This window comes from Podarcis filfolensis (genome assembly GCF_964270895.1).
Source record: "Podarcis filfolensis genome assembly, chromosome: 7".
Classification (NCBI taxonomy): Eukaryota; Metazoa; Chordata; class Lepidosauria; order Squamata; family Lacertidae; genus Podarcis; species Podarcis filfolensis.
In genome coordinates this window covers 30,637,705-30,659,634 of record NC_139603.1, presented here as the reverse complement: position 1 = coordinate 30,659,634, position 21,930 = coordinate 30,637,705, and the positions used below count along the sequence as shown (strand labels likewise).

Sequence of the window (21,930 nt, the reverse complement as noted above, 5' to 3'; positions counted from 1 at the left end):
CAATCGTGGCATCTTGAGCAATGACATAAGTAAAAAATGCCAAACCAAAATAATACAGCTGCTTGACAACCTGCTTTCACTTTCCATCTTTCTGTAACCTGGGCACAGATGACTAACTAGCCTTTTGAGCAGAGGAGGTCTCACTGTTTAATTTTTGCCTACACTCCAACTATTTCTGTGTACAAGGAACAGTGTTCTTTTAATCTACAACTGGGTAGATTCCTCCCTTATTAAAAACACTGTTAGTATCATAAACCATCATTCTTCAGAGTTCAATTGTCTTTAGTAAGTGTGTGTGTGGCCATGTGCATGCAACTAGTTTCTAGCGCAGATACATGTCAATGGGCAGGCAGGAACACGAACCTGCCATTTTGCATGCTGCCCACCCTTGGGTTCACTTTGAACTATTGGCAGCACTGCAGAACAGTCATGTTTACTTAGTATATTTCTAGCCATAATATACTATTGGCTTTTTAAACTGGCACAAGGCAGGCAGTGGTAGAAATGAATGTAGTTGACAGAATAGAGCCTTCAGCAAAATGTGACGGGGGTGGGAGTGGGCTCAGAAAGTGATCCTTGGCATGAGGATGCTTTGCTGCGAATCCCATGCTTTAAATATAGCTGCAAAAGAATATGTTTTGCTGTGGAAAAAAGAGAGATACTCTGCTTATATAATCACACAGTTTCGGCAGCAAGCGTCATTGTGGTTCTGGGAGCAATGACGTCAGTCAAGACCAAACAGAGCATGCATAATCTAAGAGCAATACAGTTTGATTCCTTCACAGGAATTGTGGTGGGAAAGATTCTTGGGCAAAGATGTTTAGTGAGAACAGAACAAGCACAGAATTCATGCCCCCCCCCCCCGCCACTATCCCAGGAATAGAAAACTCCTTTGAGCTGGCAAACAGTTCCCAGGCTATACTATTAGATACAAGAGGTTTGTGCAGAAACTCTTGCCCCATGAATAAGCCTTAAGAATCCACAAAAAAAATCAACATTTTCTGTCTAGTCATGCTATGGTACACTTTTACCAGAATGAATTTTCAAAAAGTATCAAGGGATAACCGCCTGGACTGAGATGCCCAAAGGCAAGAACTCCAGGTTTAGGCATAGATGAAGCAGCATAAGCTCCTTGAAAATAGATCCCAACCCTTAGTGCTGAAATTGTAGTAGTAACTGATTTGCAAGAAATATATTTGCAAAAGTACGTATAATAAATTAATACTGTCAAGCAGATCCTAATTCAAACCTTTTGGAATCATAATGAATTGAATTCCTCTGAAAAAAACAACAAAGAAGTCATTGGTTTAGGGCTGCATGTTATACTTTTCATCCAAAATACTGTAAATCTTGCAAGTACACATAATGCATGCTGATGTATCTAAGAAGGGGATTTTATTTCCTGCTAACACGGATGCCAAAACTGCCTGCTGTTTTTTGGGAGGGATGCTTCAACCACCTTGTAAGAAGAGCCAGCTGAATCAGAACCATCTAGTCTAGAATCCCATACCTTCCAACATTTCTCCAATGAAAATCCTCCTATTCCATAATAAGAATATTTTTATTATTTATACCCAACCCATCTGACAGGGTTGCCCCAGCCTCTCTGGTTAGTTCCCAACATATATAAAAACATAATAAAACATTTAAAAACTTCCCTATACAGGGCTGCCTTTACATGTCTTCTAAAGGTTGTATAGTTACTTCTCTCCTTGCCGGGGGGGTGTGTGTGTGTCACATAACTCCATACCCTCCAACATATCTCCAATGAAAATAGGGATGTCCTGAGGAAAAGAGGGACATTCCAAGATCAAAACAGAAACCGGGACAGATTCTGCAAATCCGGAACCGTCCCTGGAAAACAGGGACACTTGGAGGGTTTGGCATGTTGTTCTGACACCTGCCAACCTATGGAAAGTCCAAAAGCAAGACCTGAGTACCTGTTTTAAATTGTGAGATTTTATTGCGTTCTTTAGATATTTATGTTTTATAACAGAGTTTATAACCAGGTTCGTTTGCCTCTTTTGAATATAAAGAATAGAAACATGGCAGTATAATTATATCATGAATTAATGCCCACACAACCGTCTCCCAACCACCTCCTGGCATTCCTTAGCAATGATCCTCCCTGAACCAGCAGCCGCTAAGCTCAGATCTGCTTCTGCTGCCTATGACTCAGCACTGCTAGAGCTTTCTAAACCGGCTTCTAAATATTTATGCTATGGGGTAGACAGGCACAGGAGCGCCAAGAAGAAACTTCTTGAAGCTGTTTTCCCAAATAGCCTTTTAGCCATTGCCCGGGAAAATACTGCTGATGTGAAGAAAATTGTCACCATCAGCTAGTCTTTTAGCTTAGTGGGCAGAGCATTTTTTAAAGGCCCAAATACATGTGACAGTGAAATCACATGTAATATTTTGCTAACATATATATAAAAAACCCCTAAATGCAGCCATAGAAGACTAGCACAGGGAAACGGGCTTCCTAGCGCTTTTCTCTTCACTGCCTTCCCTGCTTAAAACTACCCCATCTCACAAGGTACTTTTCCTACATGAGGAAAAGACACATTTCCACCCACCCACCTACCCACCCGCTACCCATTACAGTAGTACCTCCGGTTACATAACCCTCTGGTTATATAAACTTCAGGATGCGAAAGCGACAAACCCGGAACTATTTGACCAGGTTTCGCCCCGCGCGCATGCGCAGAAGCAGTCCTCAGGTAGCGGAAACCTTGGGATCCGACCGGACCTCCAGAACAGATCCTGTCTGCAACCAGAGGTACCACTGTAGTTCTTCCCCTGCTCCACATACAGAGCCACAGCTCCGCACTGCAGTTTATGTGGTTGCATTTGGTAAAAAAAGAGAAAACGTTAAAATTACCTGCGACAGAGCCACACATGTAGCTTGTTAAATCAGTTAGCCAGGCTGCACATGATGGGAGTTGTGCTTAAACAACATCTGGAGGGTCCCAAGTTATCTACCCCTGCCTTCCGTAACGCCCTGGCTATTCATAGAACCATAGAGTTGGAAGGGACGCTGAGGATCATCTAGTCCAACCCCCTGCAATGCAGGAATATGCAGCTGTCCCTTACGGGAACTGAACTTGCATCCTTGGTGTTAGCAGCACCAAGCTCTAACCGACTGAGCTATCATTTTTGAGTGTGCATGTGGGTGGTGGGCACAGAGGAGGGTCTAGTTTGTATGGTAAAAGTTCCTTCCAGCCCCTGGAATACTTCCAGAGGATAGAACGGCATCCAAGAGCACAATAACTGGCCACCCCAGATACCAGGCCTGGGTACCTAAAATTACTTGCATGGCACACACCAAAAGCTATATCCAAATTCACCCTGGAAAACAAGTCACTGCGTTTCCCACTATTTCTTTTGAAAGCACTTACGGTGCACCGTCGTTAGAATCACATGGTGGTTATATTTGACCTTTTAAGGAGGAAATAAAGTGCGTGTCTGTACAAAGAAAATCAGCTGTGATCCTTTCCGTGCTGGTAAAAACCACTTGTGGTTTGCTTGTTTTTGTGGTTGGTTGTTTTGAAAGAGGTTGTTTTCTTGCTATAAAAGAAACCAACTACCAAAAGAAAATGGAGCAAGTTACTGAAAGGTATATTTTTTATGCTTGGACCGAACACAAATCCTGTTTACTTTGAACATAAAGGTAAAGGTAAAGGGACCCCTGACCATTAGGTCCAGTCGTTACCGACTCTGGGGTTGCGGCGCTCATCTCGCTTTGTTGGCCGAGGGAGCCGGCGTACAGCTTCCGGGTCATGTGGCCAACATGACTGAGCTGCTTCTGGCGAACCAGAGCAGCACACGGTAATGCCGTTTACCTTCCCGCCGGAGCGGTACCTATTTATCTACTTGCACTTTGATGTGCTTTCGAACTGCTAGGTTGGCAGGAGCAGGGACCGAACAACAGGAGCTTACCCCGTTGCGGGGATTCGAACCACTGACCTTCTGATCGGCAAGTCCTAGGCTCTGTGGTTTAACCCACAGCGCCACCCGCGTCCCTACTTTGAACATACGCAACAGTAAAAAAAGCAATGGACCTGCATGTCAACTGCTCTGTTTCTGTTGTACAATTTCCAGCAAAGACAGTTTTGTCCATTGCTGCTTCTTGCTTCCTCCTGGTGTGACACAGAGAGGAGAGGGGGAGGTGCATATGAGCAGCATGCGCCAACATGCTGCTCATTCACAATAAGCCAGGTTTATCACTTACCGTTAAGTATGAACAGGGCTAGTTACTGTGGCTTGGGACTTCTGCATACTTTTAGTATGGCTGCTTCATGTCAACTGCTATTTATTTAAATTCAATTCAGCACTGGTACACAGTAAATGTTTAACGCAGACAATCTTGTGAGTGCAGCAGCAGAGAATATTCTCAGTGGAATACACAGAATAGTTTATTGGACTTATGCCCATGGGCACCAGAAGATAGACAAGCAAGTGAGGCTAACAAATGCAGTGCCAACAGAGAAGAGTATTATTTGATATTGCTGCATGCCACCCTAATCTCCAAGCGGTGCAAGATCCCAGCAGTTCCAGGCACTTACCCAGGACACATGTTTCCTTTTGGAATGAGGCACAGCGGAGACTGTTGTGTCTTTATGATATATGGTTAATTTACACATATATACAACCTGGCTCTCTGATTGTCTTTCCAGCCTGCAGCTTTTTATCTAGCTTCTGGCTCACATCACTCAACTCTCCATGTTGGCCTTTTGTTTTCTAACTAGCACACAATTGGGGGAGGAAGGCCCACCCATTTGTCCTCTGGCACAGAGCCACTTCCCTTGTTCCCGTAACGACTCATACTGTCATGGACTGGTTGGACGCAAAGGAATGGTGGGATGGGGAAGCCCCAAAGGAAGAAGGCTGAGAGCCAGGGCATTGGTGGTGAGATAATGATGAGTGGTCAGAGGGAGAAGATGGAGAAAACTGGGAGGTGTCAAAAGCTGAAGAGGTAACAGGGTTTAGTGAGCAGGGAGAGTCCGTGGCAGAGAGAAGCCCAGAACCAGAGGCAGAAGCTGAAGCAGGAGAGAAGGGAGACCAGCTGGTGAAGAGGCATGGGTGTCTCCCCCTCCTGCTGCAACAAGCTTCCCTCCCTCCTAGTGTCCCAGAACCAGGAGAGCCATGAAGCCGGAGAAGCATAGACAGGTACACAGGCACAGTCTCTGATTCCTTGGGGAAAACCCTAGAGGGGTGGAGACATAGCTGGCTGTGGAGAGGCAGGGACCTTTAGTCTTGTCAGCTGCTTCATGGGGGCAAGACCTGAGTTGCTGTGCTCATTAGGCCTCACACTCCTGTGCAGATCCTGTTTTGCTAACAAGGAGTTAACTTTTGCTCGCTCTGTTATTTACAGCTGGCTCACTTCTGCCACATACTTAGTGGGCCATTACCAGCCTGACCTCACTATTCCAGCAATTGAAGTCATGTTGGATCCAGGAATTAGAAAGGGAGCTCAGGCTTTGAGCCTACCATGCAAATAACGATATACAGTGGTACCTCAGTTCTCGAACGTAATCCATTTTGGAAGCCCATTCGGCTTCTGAAACATTCGAAAACCAAGGCGCGGCTTCCCATTGGTTACAAGAGCTTCTTGCATGTTTGGATTCTGAAAAATGTTCGAAAACAGAAGCATTTACTTCTGGGTTTTCAGAGTTTGAGAACTGAAACGTATGACAATGGAGGCGTTCGGGAACTGAGTTTCCACTGTACAATATATTTTCACTGTACAATTACAATATATTTTCTTCCATCTGCATGAAAGATGGGTGTACACTTGAAGGACTTTGGCTTTCTGATGCCACAAGAGCCTGATGTTAATGTCTTTTCACAAATTTTAAAAAGAATACCACCTGTTCACTACTTAAAACAAAGCCGGCAGGGCTTAGATTAGTCTCTGTTTGTATGACAGTGCAGAAAAATATATTGTGCAAATAGTGTATGCATGCAAATAATTCTGTTCTCAGACCAGTGTCATGCAGACAAATGCAACATGTGAACTGGATGGCCAGAGATTATCAGCAAACCAGATTGTGTTTGTTTGTGTATGTTTGTGTGTGTGATGCCCTTGAGCTCAGGATGGTCAAGGCTGTTCTTTCAAGCTCATGAGTTATTGATGGCTACCAGAACTATAGAACCCTGGAAATATAAGTCACTGTACAAGAGACTCCCATTACCAAGACAACAGACAGACAAATCAAATGTGGGTCATACAAGCAGGAGGTCAGTGGAACAGTGTGGCTCAATCAATGTGCTGTACTACTCGTGCCTAAGGGATGGCTGCTTCATTTATTCTACTGCTGGCAATGCTGATTAAAATAAGAATAAAATACCCTCAAATTTGATTTATGATGAAACTGCAATATTTACACTTTGTTGCTCTGTATTTCTAGGATCAATTATCATCTCAATGGTGCTGTAGCACCAAAACAGAAATTCACCAAAACAACACAGGACACAACTCTTTTTTTCTTAGCAGCAATTCAATATGCAATTGCCCATTATGCCTCATAAAAATCAATGGGATTTATACATGCATTTCTGTTGTATTGCAAGCAGATGAGAATAATAAAAGCACATGACTCAGAAACAAGAACAGCAGTACTAGGCTAAGGCACATAGACATTTCTCCTTGATAGTAAAGGTACAAGGCAAAACTAACAGCAAGCAATCCCACTGCTGATCAACTTTTTCCATTGCTGTCTAGCTAAAAGCCAATAGAGCTGAAATCTAATTCTTAGATTGACATAGATGATGGTCTTGCATGTTTGCTTTGATCTTGAACCTGGCTCTGGTTTTGCATCTCTCTCCACAGCCTGGAACCAGATTCATTATACTAACAATGAATCAATGTTTGAGACCTAACACTAAATGGAGGTTCCAACGCAGATTCCACATGACTATCCTGATACTAGGAATGCGGATGCCGCTGTGGGTTAAACCACAGAGCCTAGGGCTTGCCGATCAGAAGGTTGGCAGTTTGAATCCTCGTGATGGGGTGAGCTCCCGTTGCTCAGTCCCTGCTCCTGTCAACCTAGCAGTTCAAAAGCATGCCAAGTGCAAGTAGGTAAATAGGTACTGCTCTGGCGGGAAGGTAAATGGTGTTCCCGTGTGCTGCTCTGGTTCGCCAGAAGCGGCTTAGTCATGCTGGCCACATGACCCGGAAGCTGTCTGCGGACAAATGCCGTCTCTCTCGGCCTATAGAGCGAGATGAGCGCCACAACCCCAGAGTGGACCTAATGGTCAGGGATACCTTTACCTTTTTATCCTGATACTGGGGAAACTCTGTTGAAACTGTGCACAAGCCCCAAGTTTTAAAATGGCTGTCCTCTAGATGTTGCACAAATTCTGGCTACTAGTATATTTCCAACTTCGATCAGCCTGGCCTATGATTGCTGGATGTGGTCCCAGATTTTGATAAGCATCTGTTTTATGGCAAGACCTCTTTGTTTTCCATGTACGTATTCAGATCATATGGGAATTGAGCGACAAGAGAAACTTTGCAGAACCTTCACAGTAATGCAGGACTGCTTTGCAAAGTAAGAGCAATGGGTTTTCACAGTGAAGGATGTTTGAGGGGCATTTGTTATCATTAATGATATTAACATTTTCTAGGTCTTTAAATAGGCGGCGGGGAGAATCCAAGCATAAGATAAAAAATTAAAAATAATTCTAAACTACTAAATATTTTGGAAGGTTGTTTATATAGCTATGTGATATTGTAAGCAAATTTTGTGTGATGGTTCCCAAGGAGCAGGTTTTTGTCTAAGTTTGGATACATTTGGGTGCCATTTTGAATCAAGATGGCAGACGGAGCTTTCCAAAACTGCCCTGATTTTTTTGGAGGGGGGTTCTTAAAGAAGGCTACTACAAGGGTTTTCCTGGTTGCATTTTCTACAGCTCTAACCGATCATAAATGTCTCCTTAAGTCAGTATTTATTTAGTTTCACTATATAGTTTAACTATACTTTTTCTCAGATAAATGAAACAGTTGGAGCTGGTAAAAATATCTTTTCCCCTGCTCCATTCATTCCATGTGTGTTTGTGAGAGTATCCACAGAGGATCAAATTGACATGGACATTAAAAACAGAAAGTTGCCTTACATCAAGTCTGACCAGTGATGAGTGAGCTCCAGTTTGCTTACTATGCTGATTTGGTGGTAGCTCTCCAGAGTTTGAACCACCTTAGCTGGAGATGATGGGACTGAACCTTGAATCTTTGGAATGCAAAGCACCTGCTTATCCACATAGCTTCACGTCACCCTGGATGTGAAGGGTTGAGATCAAGTACAGTTACATATGCACATGCTTAGTTATAGCTAGTGATTAAGAAAGGACTGACAGAAACTCCAACATATACTACATAGGTACCAAAAATACCTAAGATGTAAACGACTGCAGACATGCATTTCATAAACATCCAACTATTATGGGTTTGTGATTGGCAGGACTTTTACGTTAAGCCAGTTTTGCCTCGCTATGCCTGAAAAGGCTTTAAAAACTTTGTTTTGACAAAATCCACACATTTTGGCAGCTGCAGCTGATAACAATCCCATCTTACATATGAGAATCGATTTTTAAAGAAAGTAAACCTGCAGATCCAGGGATTTCATTATTAGTAAATTTGTTGGCAAAGCCCTCTTTTTAACATATGATGCAACCTACCAGTCACACACACAGAGAGAAAATACGAACACTCAGTTGCATTTTTTTTTACCTATTTAGGCTTTATACCCTGTCTTATACATCCCTCCCTTGAAGATTAACTGCATTCTGCCCCCCTCCCGCTTTTTGCAGTAATACACCATTGCAGAACATCACAGAATTGAAGTTTGAGGCTGTTGCATATAATCTTTATAGCAGCTGGAAGTGTAATTAGCATAAAATCCAAATGGCCTCATTAAACATTCCTTTCCTGTAAGCTTGGACACATTTAAGGATTCTCCCCCCCGCAAATGTGCCATTAAAGTGATGGCATGGGGGTTAGCACATTCTTAAAAAGCCTTTTCAATCCAGCAAGGCAAAACCCGCTTCTTAATGGCTCAAAATATGCTACACAGCAGATTTTCAAGGGGGCACACAAAAGATTCAGTCACACAGAAACACAAACATCCCTTTTCATCAGCAGCCTGCATTTGCCAACTCATGTGCAAAAATAGACAACTGCTACAAGTATCAGCTGTGTAAAATAGGCAATTGAGGCCTAAAGCTATCAGAGGCAGGGTCCACTGGGCAACTACTTCCCATGTTATTTCTTCTCATCTTATTGCTATGTGTGTTGTGAAAAGCACATGTGTCCCCATCAGCAAGTCTAAAAAACTGGGGTCATATCCTGCATCTTCTTTTCTCTGAGGCATGAGCTTAACAAGAAGAATGAACTGTTCTCAAAATACCTGACCACTCCACTCCACTCCCACCCCATCCCACCCCGAATTCTTGCAGCAAGGTTTTGTTGGTTCTAGATCATCCATAAATATTTTTGGGGTCAGGTCTTGGACTTCCCACTGGAGTGGTACCTATTTATCTACTTGCACTTTGATGTGCTTTCGAACTGCTGGGTGGGCAGGAGCAGGGACCGAACAATGGGAGCTCACCCCGTCGCAGGGATTTGAACTGCCAACCTTCTGATCGGCAAGCCCTAGGCTCTGTGATTTAGACCACAGCGCCACCCGCTTCCCATTAATACCACCCTTAGTGCCTCTCTTTTATGTAAAATGTATACTGTGTGCAGAAAATGTATTGCAAAATGCATTTTGATCCACAAATGAGCTTGGGAGTACCAGATCAATTTAGTCCTCTGCAAAATGCAGGCCAAATGAACTCTTCCCTCATCCTTAGACAGAAATCAACCATGGAAATTGCCTAATATTATACAAAGATTTTCCTAAGTGCACAAAGCATTTGAATTATATCATTTCAGTAGTCCAAAATCCTGTAAAGCAATCCAGCATTATTATCCCTATAATACACACAACGCAGGGGCTAAAGCTGTGAGACAGCAGCTTGCCTAAGATCACCCAGTGGCTGGTGAGGTGTGAACTGGGATTTACAAGCTTATAAATCCCTCTCTTCCAGTCATTAGAGGCAACTTCAGTTCAAAGTTATCCTTTGCTTGTATGGGCTAATCAGCACAGCAGCTCATCAGATCATGTCTAAATACACACTTTTTATTTTGCTTCCATATGGTTAGAACAGGGGTGGAGAATAATTATGCACCAGGTGACAACTTTACTGCTAGTGGTTTCCACTTTGTCTCCTTCCTGTTCCCCTAATCTCTACATGGTGCAGACTGGTTGGGGGGATTTGTTGGTCATTATCCAAATAAGGGACGCGGGTGGCGCTGTGGGTTAAACCACAGAGCCTAGGACTTGCCGATCAGAAGGTCGGCGGTTCGAATCCCCATGACGGGGTGAGCTCCCGTTGCTCGGTCCCAGATCCTGCCCACCTAGCAGTTCGAAAGCACGTCAAAGTGCAAGTAGATAAATAGGTACTGCTCCGGCGGGAAGGTAAACGCCGTTTCCGTGCGCTGCTCTGGTTCGCCAGAAGCGGCTTAGTCATGCTGGCAACATAACCCGGAAGCTGTACACCGGCTCCCTCGGCCAATAAAGCGAGATGAGCGCCGCAACCCCAGAGTCGGCCACGACTGGACCTAATGGTCCAGTCTTTACCTTTACCCAAAAGCTAAGGGGAGGTCAGCACTTCCTCTGAAAAAAAATGAGACATTTCAACACAACGTGGCAGAAAATAACGTTGACAATCTCTCTAGAGTACAGATGGCATCATGCTGGCTTCCTTTACACAACTTATAAGCTATTGCTATCAAGCAAAGTAGACTATCCCTTTACTAAACCGATAAGATCTGGTCATTTATGAATCCTTATCAAGTAAAATAGACCATCCCTATTGAGATACAATCTGGTCATTTAGAAGTTTTTGCAATAATTATGGCTGTCACAGTGTTATCTGCCTGAACATGGGTTGCCTAGGGCTTCCAGGGCCTCATGTTAATTAAAGTTTTAATGGTTTTTAGAAAAGATGACGTTCTAGATAATAAACTGTTTAACTTCAGTGTACCTTGCAAACTTTTCCTCAGGACATATTTGAATTGCGCTGCTGGCTGCCTTTGACTTCAGGTAAAATGCTGCTAATATTAAATATTTGCTTTCCAGATAGAGAGCATCTCTAAATTTATGGAACTCCAGGCCTATATTTTTGATCCGATTCCTATTCAAGACTGCATTTACAATTTATCATTTACAATTTGTCATTTGGGGATGCGGGTGGCGCTGTGGTGTAAATCACTGAGCCTTGGGCTTGCTGATCGGAAGGTCGGCGGTTCGAATCCCCGTGACGGGATGAGCTCCCGTTGCTCCCTGCTCCTGCCAACCTAGCAGTTCGAAAGCATGTCAAAGTGCAAGTAGATAAAAAGGTACTGTTCAGGGAAGGTAAACAGCGTTTCCGTGCGCTGTTCTGGTTTTGCCAGAAGCAGCTTAGTCATACTGGCCACATGACCCAGAAAAACTGTCTGCGGACAAATGCCGGCTCCCTCGGCCAGTAAAGCGAGGTGAGCGCCACAACCCCAGAGTTGTTCGCGACTGGACTTAACTGTCAGGGGTCCTTTACCTTTCTTTTTTTAATGACATTCCCAATCTTATGGATCTATTTGGTTAGCTGAGATTCCTGCAACTTGGCTTCTCTCAGTGAGGAAACCGCCAAAAGGCCCTCAGCGCTGAACCTCAGTGCCCGGGTAGAACGATGAGGGTGGAGACGCTCCTTCAGATATACTGGACTGAGGCCGTTTAGGGCTTTAAAGGTCAGCACCAACACTTTGAATTGTGCTCGGAAACATACTGGGAGCCAATGTAGGTCTTGCCTCCTGCTCAGCTGAGAATCACACAGCAGCTTTGCATATCTTTCTTCACCATTTCTGTCAGTGGTGTCCCATCAGGCATCATCTAGTCTGCATATTCTAGCTTGAATTCATTTAAAGTATTCTGCCTCGCTCCTCAGCTGAGAAAAGGCTCCCAGAGCAGGTTACAATTACCTATAATTATTTTTTATATACCTCTCAGGAAGCTTCCCTTTGGGTAGAACTTAATATAAACAGAGTTGTTGTCATAGTAAGAACAATACAATACTGGACACTACGAAGCTTAGCTTTTTGGGGCTTTGTCTTCCCGCGGTAACTATGGATGAGATACAAAAGTGCAATACATTGCACCAGCTCTGAGCATCAAATACACTTGAACCTTCTGCTTGAGCCCATAGGCTATGTTTATTTATCACCACCCTCTAATTTAAGCCTCTTCAAAGTGGGGGAAACGGAACTGTATTTTCCCCAGGAGACTGATGGGAATTATATTTTTCTAAAATACATTTATCAGTACACCAAAGGATTAGCCATAAATACGTGCGAGCTCTCATTACAGCACCTCCTGGGGTTGCTTTTGATTTACTTTGGAAATTAAAGGGCTCGCTGTATTGAGCTTTGAGATATCAGATACCAACTCAGCCCTGATCTGTTATCATGCACAGTTTGAAAAAGCATCCTACCCTTTCTTCTACATTCTCTAAGAAAACCATGCAGATTCTTCTGAGTGCTTTTCTGCCACAGGTGTTTACAATACGGCTGTATGAACTGGCTATCTGAAGTGTGTGGTACAAGTCTTATGGGAGACTTACAAGGATGACTTATACAGAACATGAAGGGGATCTAATTTGCTTTTTTTGCATGGCTGCATCTCTTTGATAACAATAGATTTTGAATCCAGATAAAGTGGAGGGGTAAAAGTAACAAAGCCAGTGGAATCTTACATGCCATGAAACAAAAAAGTATAATTAACCCCCAAGTTCTATGCAGTCAGCAGATATTAATGAAAGAGCAGTGATATAAATACATCATACATGTGACCAAACACAGAGGCTAGTATTCATATGAGGCTTCCAAGCAGCGTCTAGTGGACTATGTGAACAAACTGTCTTAACCCCTTTTTTCCATTGCCTCCCTCTGCCCCAAGCTGCAGGCAGGGGAGGGAGATATCTAACCCACACAAAGTGGGCCCAAGGAAAACTACACCCCTCCAATATTCGGGGCTAGGGAAAGAGGGGAGCTACTTTGCTCCATAGTGTTAGAAGTCTGGAAGCAGAGTTGCAATTCTAGTTTAAAGCACAGCAGCAATGATTGCATACTACTAAGTTATCCGTGTCTGGAAGCCCCCTTGACTGGTTGACTTGACTGCCTGGCTTCCTTTTCGCTCAAACCTTTCCACAGCTGCCATCAATATTCTGGAAGCAAACAGCCTTCCAACAGGCAGTTTGGGGTTGCTTCCTGGATTGCCATTTTCGTTCCATCCAAAAACATATATTTCTGTGTACCTAGGATGCCACCCAAATATATAGCAGCCTGCCACTATTATATTTTGGGGTGACCTCATTTTGCTTCTGAAACCACCTGACTTTTACATACCTACCTACCTACCAACCTAAATATGACCTTTTAAACCATGGGGAGGTTATTGTTTGTTACTATGTTGTGCATTTTTGTGCTTTTGACATTGTAAACCGCCCTGGGATCATTGGATGTAAGGGGGTATAGAAATTTAATAAATTTAACAAGTAAAACACAGTTTTCTGTGTTTTCTTTTTATACATGTATATTTATTTTTATTTGCCATATCCATAATTTTTATTTTATTCTGTATGTGTTTACACCAATAAACTTTTAATTATTGTTTTTTAAAAAACACAAATAAATATATTATAGGGAATTACTGACTGTGAGGCACCTGTGCACATTCCACCTATAATGTGGCTAACTGAAGGATTGGGCTGTGGGCACATGCATCACCTGGGGATAGGATGAGCACCACTGTTCCATTAAAAAAAACCACAGCATGCAGACGCCATTAATAATAATAATAATAATAATAATAATAATAATAATAATTTATTATTTGTACCCCGCCCATCTGGCTGGGTTTCCCCAGCCACTCTGGGCGGCTTCCATAGAAAACCAAAAATACACTAAAATATCACAGATTAAAAACTTCCCTGAACAGGGCTGCCTTAAGATGTCTTCTGAATGTCAGGTAGTTATTTATCGCTTTGACATCTGCTGGAAGGGCGTTCCACAGGGCGGGCGCCACTACCGAGAAGGCCCTCTGCCTGGTTCCCTGTAACTTGGCTTCTCGCAGTGAGGGAACCGCCAGAAGGCCCTCGGCGCTGGACCTCAGCGTCCGGGCAGAATGATGGGGGTGGAGACGCTCCTTCAGGTATACTGGACCGAGGCCGTTTAGGGCTTTAAAGGTCAGCACCAACACTTTGAATTGTGCTCGGAAACGTACTGGGAGCCAATGTAGGTCAGGACTTCAGTATCCCAAAGACCGCCTCTCTCTATATAAATCTACCCGGACCCTGAGATTATCTTCTGAGGCCCTTCTTTGTGTGCCTCCTCCACAAGAGGTCTAGAGGGTGGCAACATGAGAACAGGCCTTTTCTGCTGTGGGTCCCTGTTTGTGGAATGCTCTCCTCAGGGAGGTTCGCCTGGCGACTTCATTGTAAACCTTTAGGCGCCAGGCAAAATCTTTCCACTTTAACCAGGTCTTTGGTTGATTGACATCCAACCCCCCTTTTTAAATGTGTGTGTGGGGGGGGGGAGAGTTATTGGGTTGTTTTTATTTTGATTATGTATTTTGTGTTTCTATATTGTGATTTTATCGTGTGAACCACCCTGAGACCTGCTGGTAAATTTAATAAACAACAACAACAACAAGTCCTTGGCTGCTTTGTAATAATCCTACTAGCGGACAGATTCTGATTTCCTCATTTGCTCTTAATAGCAAAGCATCACCCACCACCGAGAGAAGGGCCAAAATTACCTGCTGAGGTGTGCTTGAACTTTTCACTCTTCTTCTTCCGCCACTTCCATGGCTTGAAAATTCTTCCTAGAGTGGCGAATTTGCTCCGTCTCCTAATCGGAGGGGTGTGTGTCCCTGGAACAAGCGAGTCCGAGCGCATGGCTGCCAGTCTCTCCACTTCTTCAGCTGCGTTTTGAAACAGTGAAAGGAGCCTATGTCAGTAAAGCAGATGGACAACCTTCCCCCCTTTGCCAGAGAGAAAGGTTCTGTTTTTAAGACAAGATCACATTGTGCTGACAAAGGCAGGTATTAATAGTAACACTTGCCCTTTGTATAACACCTTTCAACAAGCATTTGCAGATAATCCAGGAAGGTGATCCCACACATCTGAAAGATACTTCCTCCTCCAGATCAGCACGGCAAGTATTTTTTTTTTTTAGGCAATCTTTTTACCAGTAGTCTTTAAATAAAACAGGGAGGAGCGAAAGGAAAAGGATGGTACAAGATTAAAGGGCCACAAAGGCTCTGAAAGAGTAACAGAGTTATCCCAACTCTTGTCCTCTTCTTCTACAGAATTCAATGGGGTTTAATCAAAGGTAAGTGGGTTTAGGATTGTGGCCTTAAATAGGAAAATAAAAAGGAAGCACTAGAAAAGCAGGGCCAAAATTAATGGGTGGGTAGGGGGCATGGGTGCAGGCGGGGGGGGGGGCGGTCCACCAAATCAAGTAAGTTAATAAAAATACTTAACTTAAAGTACCAATCGTAGAAAGATTTTGACAGATTTTTCAGAGCACTTGGGCTCCAAAGAAAGTAATTTAAAACAACTGTTGTTGAGACATTTCATTCCAAATCTGCTAGACAGAGCCAGACAGAGGATGATGACAGGTGGGTACCCACCCCCACAACAAAAATTCTGGCTACCTGCCCCCCTAACACAAATCCTGGCTATGCCCATAGTAGGGGGGAATCATACCTTTAAGACCCCTGCAAATATTTCAAGTACCAAATGCTTTCAGCACACCATCCCCCTGCCCTGAATCATGGGAACTGTAGTTTAAGAGGCTGAAAAGTATAGCTGTGTGAGAGTAAACTGCACTTCACAGGATTCTTGGGGTGGGTGCACTTTAAATGTGTGGTGTGTATGCAACCTTATTAGGGGGGAGGGGAAGAAAACCCCTCCCCAGAGGCTCTGTGCTTTGCCTTCTTCCCTGCTAAGCTACTTAAAAGAACAAGAAGAGCAGCCCTTTTTCTCAGCAGGCACATCTAAGTAGGCACTAGCAGGCAGTGACAGTCTCAAGAACATAACTTTCAGGCAAGCTTCTGTTGTTGGCACCTCTCACAAATCTAACCCAATGAAGCCACCATGCCAAAATGAGAGCTTACAGTCCTAGGATTAGTTACAACCTATGCATGATTACTCCAGAAGCAAGTCCAACTTAGTTCCATGGGACTTACTCCCAAGAAAGTATGCTTAGGTTTGCAGCTTTAGGGTGGAATCCTAGATACACTTATGTGATTCAGAGTAAATGTGCATAGGACTGAACTGCTCGTTTTTACTTTAAAACACACACATCTTAATTTGTATCCAGGTTGATCTCTGTTTGAAAGAGCATTCAAAGTTTCGGGGATATCACAGAGAATACCCTCTTAGTACCTGCATCCTTGCAGGATTTAAAATCAAAGTATTCAGACTTGTTTCAAGATTGGTCTTTATTGCTATCTGAATGCTCATGTTCTCCTGACCATGAAAAACAGTGGTATTGTGGGACTAACAATCCTGCCTAATTCATAGAATTATCAAGCATTATTATTATTGCTACGGAGGCTATGTGCTAGCAGAAGTAAAACCAGCTATATAATTGCATCACTCTCATTTTGGAGGGTGGAAGGAGAAGGAGTGAAGAGAAAGAAGTAGGATGAAAAATAAACCCAATCAGCTAAAGCATAGGTGGTTTTACTTCTAGGTTTTACTTCTAGCTAGTTGCATTGCTCTGCATCCCTTCCCTTTCCTCCTCCATAATGGGAGTACCAGAAATAAATAATTTGAGTTTAATTGAACCAACAATGAAGCATAAAGCCTCAGCCACCCTAAATTGCAGGGAAATATGGCTCATGTACTTAAAATAGCTTTGCAAATACTTCAGGCTAACTTGCAAGGGTTCTAAAATCCTCCATAGCCATATATCCTTTCTCCTGGCCTCCTCCTACCTTAACAGTGTAATCCTAACCATGTCTACTCAGAAGTAAGCCCAATTTAATTCAACGGAGCTTACTCCCAGGCAAGTGGGAGTTTCTCCAGCTTGCCCTGCAATCGGATTTCTATTTATTTCTCTTCTTATTTGGAACAAAGTGCGGCACATCTGCTTTTCATTACAATGTTTGGTTGCTATAACTAAGGGGTAAGTGCAGAGAAAACTGTAGTTTGCAATTGTGTTTAACTGCACTTGACTAGAGATATGCAAAACCAGAAGGAACAAATTGAACAATTCAATCATTTGGGAATTGGGAAACATTTGGTGCAAATGTTTTTGTGGTTTAAAGGTTAAGCGATAAGAGAGCCACTTGCTCTGTAGGTTTGTTTTTTTTGTCTGTTTGTTTTTGTGGAAACACAGCAGCATACACCAGACCTGACTTGTCTAGAAAAAGCTGCTGAGAAAGGCAGAGAGCATTGTGGGATACGATGTCATAAGTAAGCGTTTGGGCCTTCTGAACCCAGCCTCTCAAAATGGCTTGGTTGCGTTGAGGAAAGCAGTTGTGGAGGGAAAGGAAAGTAACCCCAGACACCTCACAGCACAAGCTTCTGTTCACTTGTCCTGTTTTTCAGAAGTGAAACATATTCAACCACTTTGCCCTCTCTACAGACAAATGTAATTAAAGAAAGCCCAATTTTATTTAAAGAATGAGCACTATGGGGCTATTATACATTAAACAAACCATGTCCATGAGTTGTTTTCCCACTGTTGCATTGAATAAAATAAACCATTGGGAAAATGTGGGATAATGTCTGGGCTGAGCTGCATTAGTGGGACAGAAACTGTGCAGAGAATAATAATAAAAAAATCTTTCTCCACCAGCTGGGAATAGTGCTGTGAGAATTGCTACTCAGCCTGACTTCTATAATAAAACCCATCACTGACAAACTTTAAAAGCAGCTAGTGCATCATGTCCACACAACCACCTGCTACCAGTTGCTTGTGCTCAATTCCTCAATGGGCTGCAATTATAGCTTCAAAAACACACTTCAGATCACAGTTGCTATGTGCATTTCTCCCCCCGCCCAACACCATTTTTAAGAAGGTTACGTTAATTATATGGTGCCTGCTGAGGCAATAGGGAGTTTTGCTACAGTGGATGGGTTTCTATAAAAACCCCTCTGAACTATCCACACCAGAAAAGGGCAACATCGTCAATGTTTTCAATGCAAGGATAAATGCTGCTTCTCTCCTTAAGCTGAGAGAGAGATCTGAGAACACATCAACAGAAATCCAGCAAAGGCTTCCTAGAGGCAAAGTGTCACAGAAAGTTCACCTTATTAAGGCTGCAGTACAAAACACAGTTACTACACAAGTGCAATAGGCTTCATAAATCTCATTCACATCTACTATTCTTGAGAGAAATCTGGGAGAGAGTTTCACTTTACGGATCAGAAGCATGACACTATATGTACTTTCTAGGCAGGAGAAATCCTATATGTGTTGGCCACTGTTTTTGGGCGGACGGGTTATGTAGGTTTCAAGGTTTCAGCTTTGGGACATCACCACAAAAATGTTTTTTTACTGTGTTTGTAGTACTGCTGTGTCAAAAGCTGGACTCTGCTTGTGGCGTCCATTTCACACAATGAATTCAACATGGATGTCATAGACTGGTTGGATGCAGGTGGTAGGAACCAGCTGCGGGAACCCCCAAAGGAAGAAGGCGCAGAGCCAGGGGATTGGTGGTGGAATGAAGATGAATGGTCAGAGGGAGAAGAGGGAGCAGACTGGGAGGAGGAGGGGACAGAAGCTGAAGAGGTAACAGGGTTTAGTGAGCAGGGAGAGTCTGTGGCAAAGAGAAGCCCAGAATCAGAGGAGGAAGCTGAAGCAGGAGAGGAGGGAGGCCAGGAGGCAGAGAGAAGTCCAGTTGGTTAAGAGACATGAGGGTCTCCCCCCTCCTGCTGTAACAAGCTCCCCTCCCTCCTGGTGTCCCAGAACCAGAAGAGGGATGAAGCAGGAGGAGCAGGTACAGTCTTTTTGCTTGGGAAAGAAGCCTGAAGAGGATGGAACCCTGTGGGGAGGAGAGGACCTTCAGTCTCCGCAATGACTTCATAGCGGCAAGACCTACTGAAGAAGAGATCCTATTTTTTCTAATAAAGAAACTCTACTTACTTCATGGGATTTACTGCTGGCTTGCTTGCTCCTGATATTAGACATTCAAAACATTCATGCCCCCCAGCACTTTTCATCTAGCTACCACACACACACTATTAATGGGACCTTCAAGCTCAAGATGTGGTCAAGTTAATGAATTAATGGTTAAATTGGAATGTGCACCTAGGTAGTCACCAGGTTCAAAGGCCAAAAATGTATCTGCTGGTTCAAAAGCACATCCAGAGATACCACTGTTCTCATTAACTCCTGCATAAGCATTTACTTATGTCTCCTACATGGAATTTGTTCTTATCCTGAAGTGGTTATAGGAAAATGGAGTATATGAGTATATATATGGAGTATACACACACACACACACACACACACACACACACAAACACACCCCACACTGTGTTAAGAGAAAGAGCAGTGCTTCATCTTCTTAAATTTACAACAATCCCAGGTACAAATTTTGCTAATACATACGCTTTTTCTGAGTTTAAAATTTACTCAGTACATTTCATAAGGTAGTATTTTCCAATTAATGGCTAGCTGGTAATAAATGAGTGCATATTTTAATATGGAGCACAATCTCAATGAAATATATAGCACTATGCATAAAACTGTTTTAAAAAAGCTGCTTCAGCATATCAGCTCTTTGCCATTATCTTTTTTGCTTCTTCATCTGACCCTACTCTAGCATCAATTACAGTTCTTAACCATTATGAAATAGTTGTAGGCTATGGCATCAGCTGCTAACAGCAGTTTCTGTTTCATACTCTTTCTGTTCAAAAAGATGTGAAAGTGTTTTTCGAGGCTGCAAATTTACCTAGACTTGCCAGTTTATACTCACTGGAAGAGTAAAAGGAATTACGGTGTTGCAACTCAAGACCACAGTGGGCCTACAGGAGGTAACCTGAGATGTATCAGACAGAAAGAGTCTATCTATGTGCCACTAGTGAGCTCCGGCTAGAGGAGGAACCTTCAGAGGGAGCTGCCACATCAGGAAGGAAGACCCTCTCCACAATATGCCAAGAACCTATAAAGGTTTTTGGGTAGGTGATAGGGGCTGAGGGAAGAAGATGGATCATGAAGTGTGTCTTTGGAGTAAGTACAGCTTTTGCACATGATTCCTCAGTTTAGGAATCTGGGCTCTCTCTGATATAGGCTCTTGTTTAAGGCTTAGCCTGACCATGACAGCTGCAGAAACAACATTTGAGCTCTGCTGCTACAGAATTTCTTGCCAGAGCCATTGGAGCTGTCCAGGGTGCCACTGAAGTCTTTCCTCCATACTGCTGTGGCTGTTGCTCCAAGCAGAACAGTAGGTGTTGCTTCAGTGGCATTCAAATTGGTCTACATTGCTGAAATAATTAATAATAGACACAATCCATAAACAGTCATTTCAATGGGACAGGTAAGGATATGTTTCACTCTCCCACTGAAATCAATTTAAATGTCTAACTTTGATTGGATTGTGCCTAATAGCCCTCAGAGAAAGGTCAACCACAGCTTTTAGCACTCTTAGAATTGGATTGAAATGGTGAGACTAATGAAACTCTTCTCTGTGATAATGCAGAGACTCAATAGGCTGTTCTCACCTCACTAAAAGAGATGAAGGGCACAAGGTTGTTTGTAGACCACTTTCAACAAATAACACTGGATGCGGTAGATGAAAGTAACTGTGATAATAAGTATATGCTCTTCTCAGAACCCCCCACCCCAATTTTACTAGCTCAATCTCTCTGACTTTTTGTGAAAAACTAAGATCCATGTAGAGTAAATTGACCTACTTTCTAAAATTTCATGCGACAAACTGACACTGTCAGTGACATTTGCAGAGATGGAGGGGATGCTTGAGTGGGCTTCAGATTCAATATCAATCTTTTACAACAACGGATATGCAAACTTCATTAGCGAAATAAGATCTGTGTCAATCGGTAGCACAGTAGCACACAATCGCCTTCCAGATCAGCAATTGTTTACTAAAAAGAAGCAAGCAATTGGGGCTGGATGGAATTTATACTGCAAGTGTATGTCCACAAATTATTTTTTTAAAACCTACTTGCTGAATCTTAGTCCCAAGCTACTTATTCGTTGGGTTTAGGTTATGAAGACATCAGGTAACCCAATTCTTTAGGTCACAGTCTTAAGTATAAACATATACATGCAAATCTACATGACACAGGATCACAGACTTTCTGGATAACTGCAGTTTTAGGAGATGGAAATACCGTATTTTTCGCTCGATAACACGCACCTGACCATAACACGCACATCGTTTTTAGAGGAGGAAAACAAGGGAAAAAACATTCTGAATGAAACAGTGGATGTATCATTTTTGTGCTTCATGCTGTGGCCACAGACATGTGATCTGATGGTGAATTTGGGGTGACCCAATGCAAAAATCCTGAGAATCCCTGTGGATCCATGCTTTGTAATCACGTTTTTGCACCATTGCAGCCCCAGGCAACAGTGGGTGTGTGATTTTGGGGGGGGCAGGCTGTAGCCATGGACATGCTATGTGATCTGATGGTGAATTTGGGGTGACCCAATGCAAAGATCCTGAGGATCCATGTTTTGTAACCACGTTTTTGCACCATTGCAGCCCCAGGCAACAGTGGGTGCGTGATTTGGGGGGGGGGCGGGCTGTAGCCATGGACATGCTATGTGATCTGATGGTGAATTTGGGGTGACCCAATGCAAAGATCCTG

At 43.2% G+C, this 21,930-nt stretch overlaps 1 protein-coding gene across 11 annotated transcripts in view; it reads right to left on the bottom strand.

The window, feature by feature from the left end:
* The window catches only part of PHACTR1 (phosphatase and actin regulator 1), a 246,338-nt gene that overhangs the window by 76,969 nt on the left and 147,439 nt on the right, over positions 1-21,930 (bottom strand). For all 11 annotated transcript variants that reach the window (XM_083623888.1, XM_083623887.1, XM_083623891.1 and 8 more), the window contains one exon: positions 14,895-15,059. In XM_083623888.1, the coding sequence (XP_083480014.1) occupies positions 14,895-15,059 (165 nt within the window). The remainder of the gene's footprint in view (positions 1-14,894; positions 15,060-21,930) is intronic.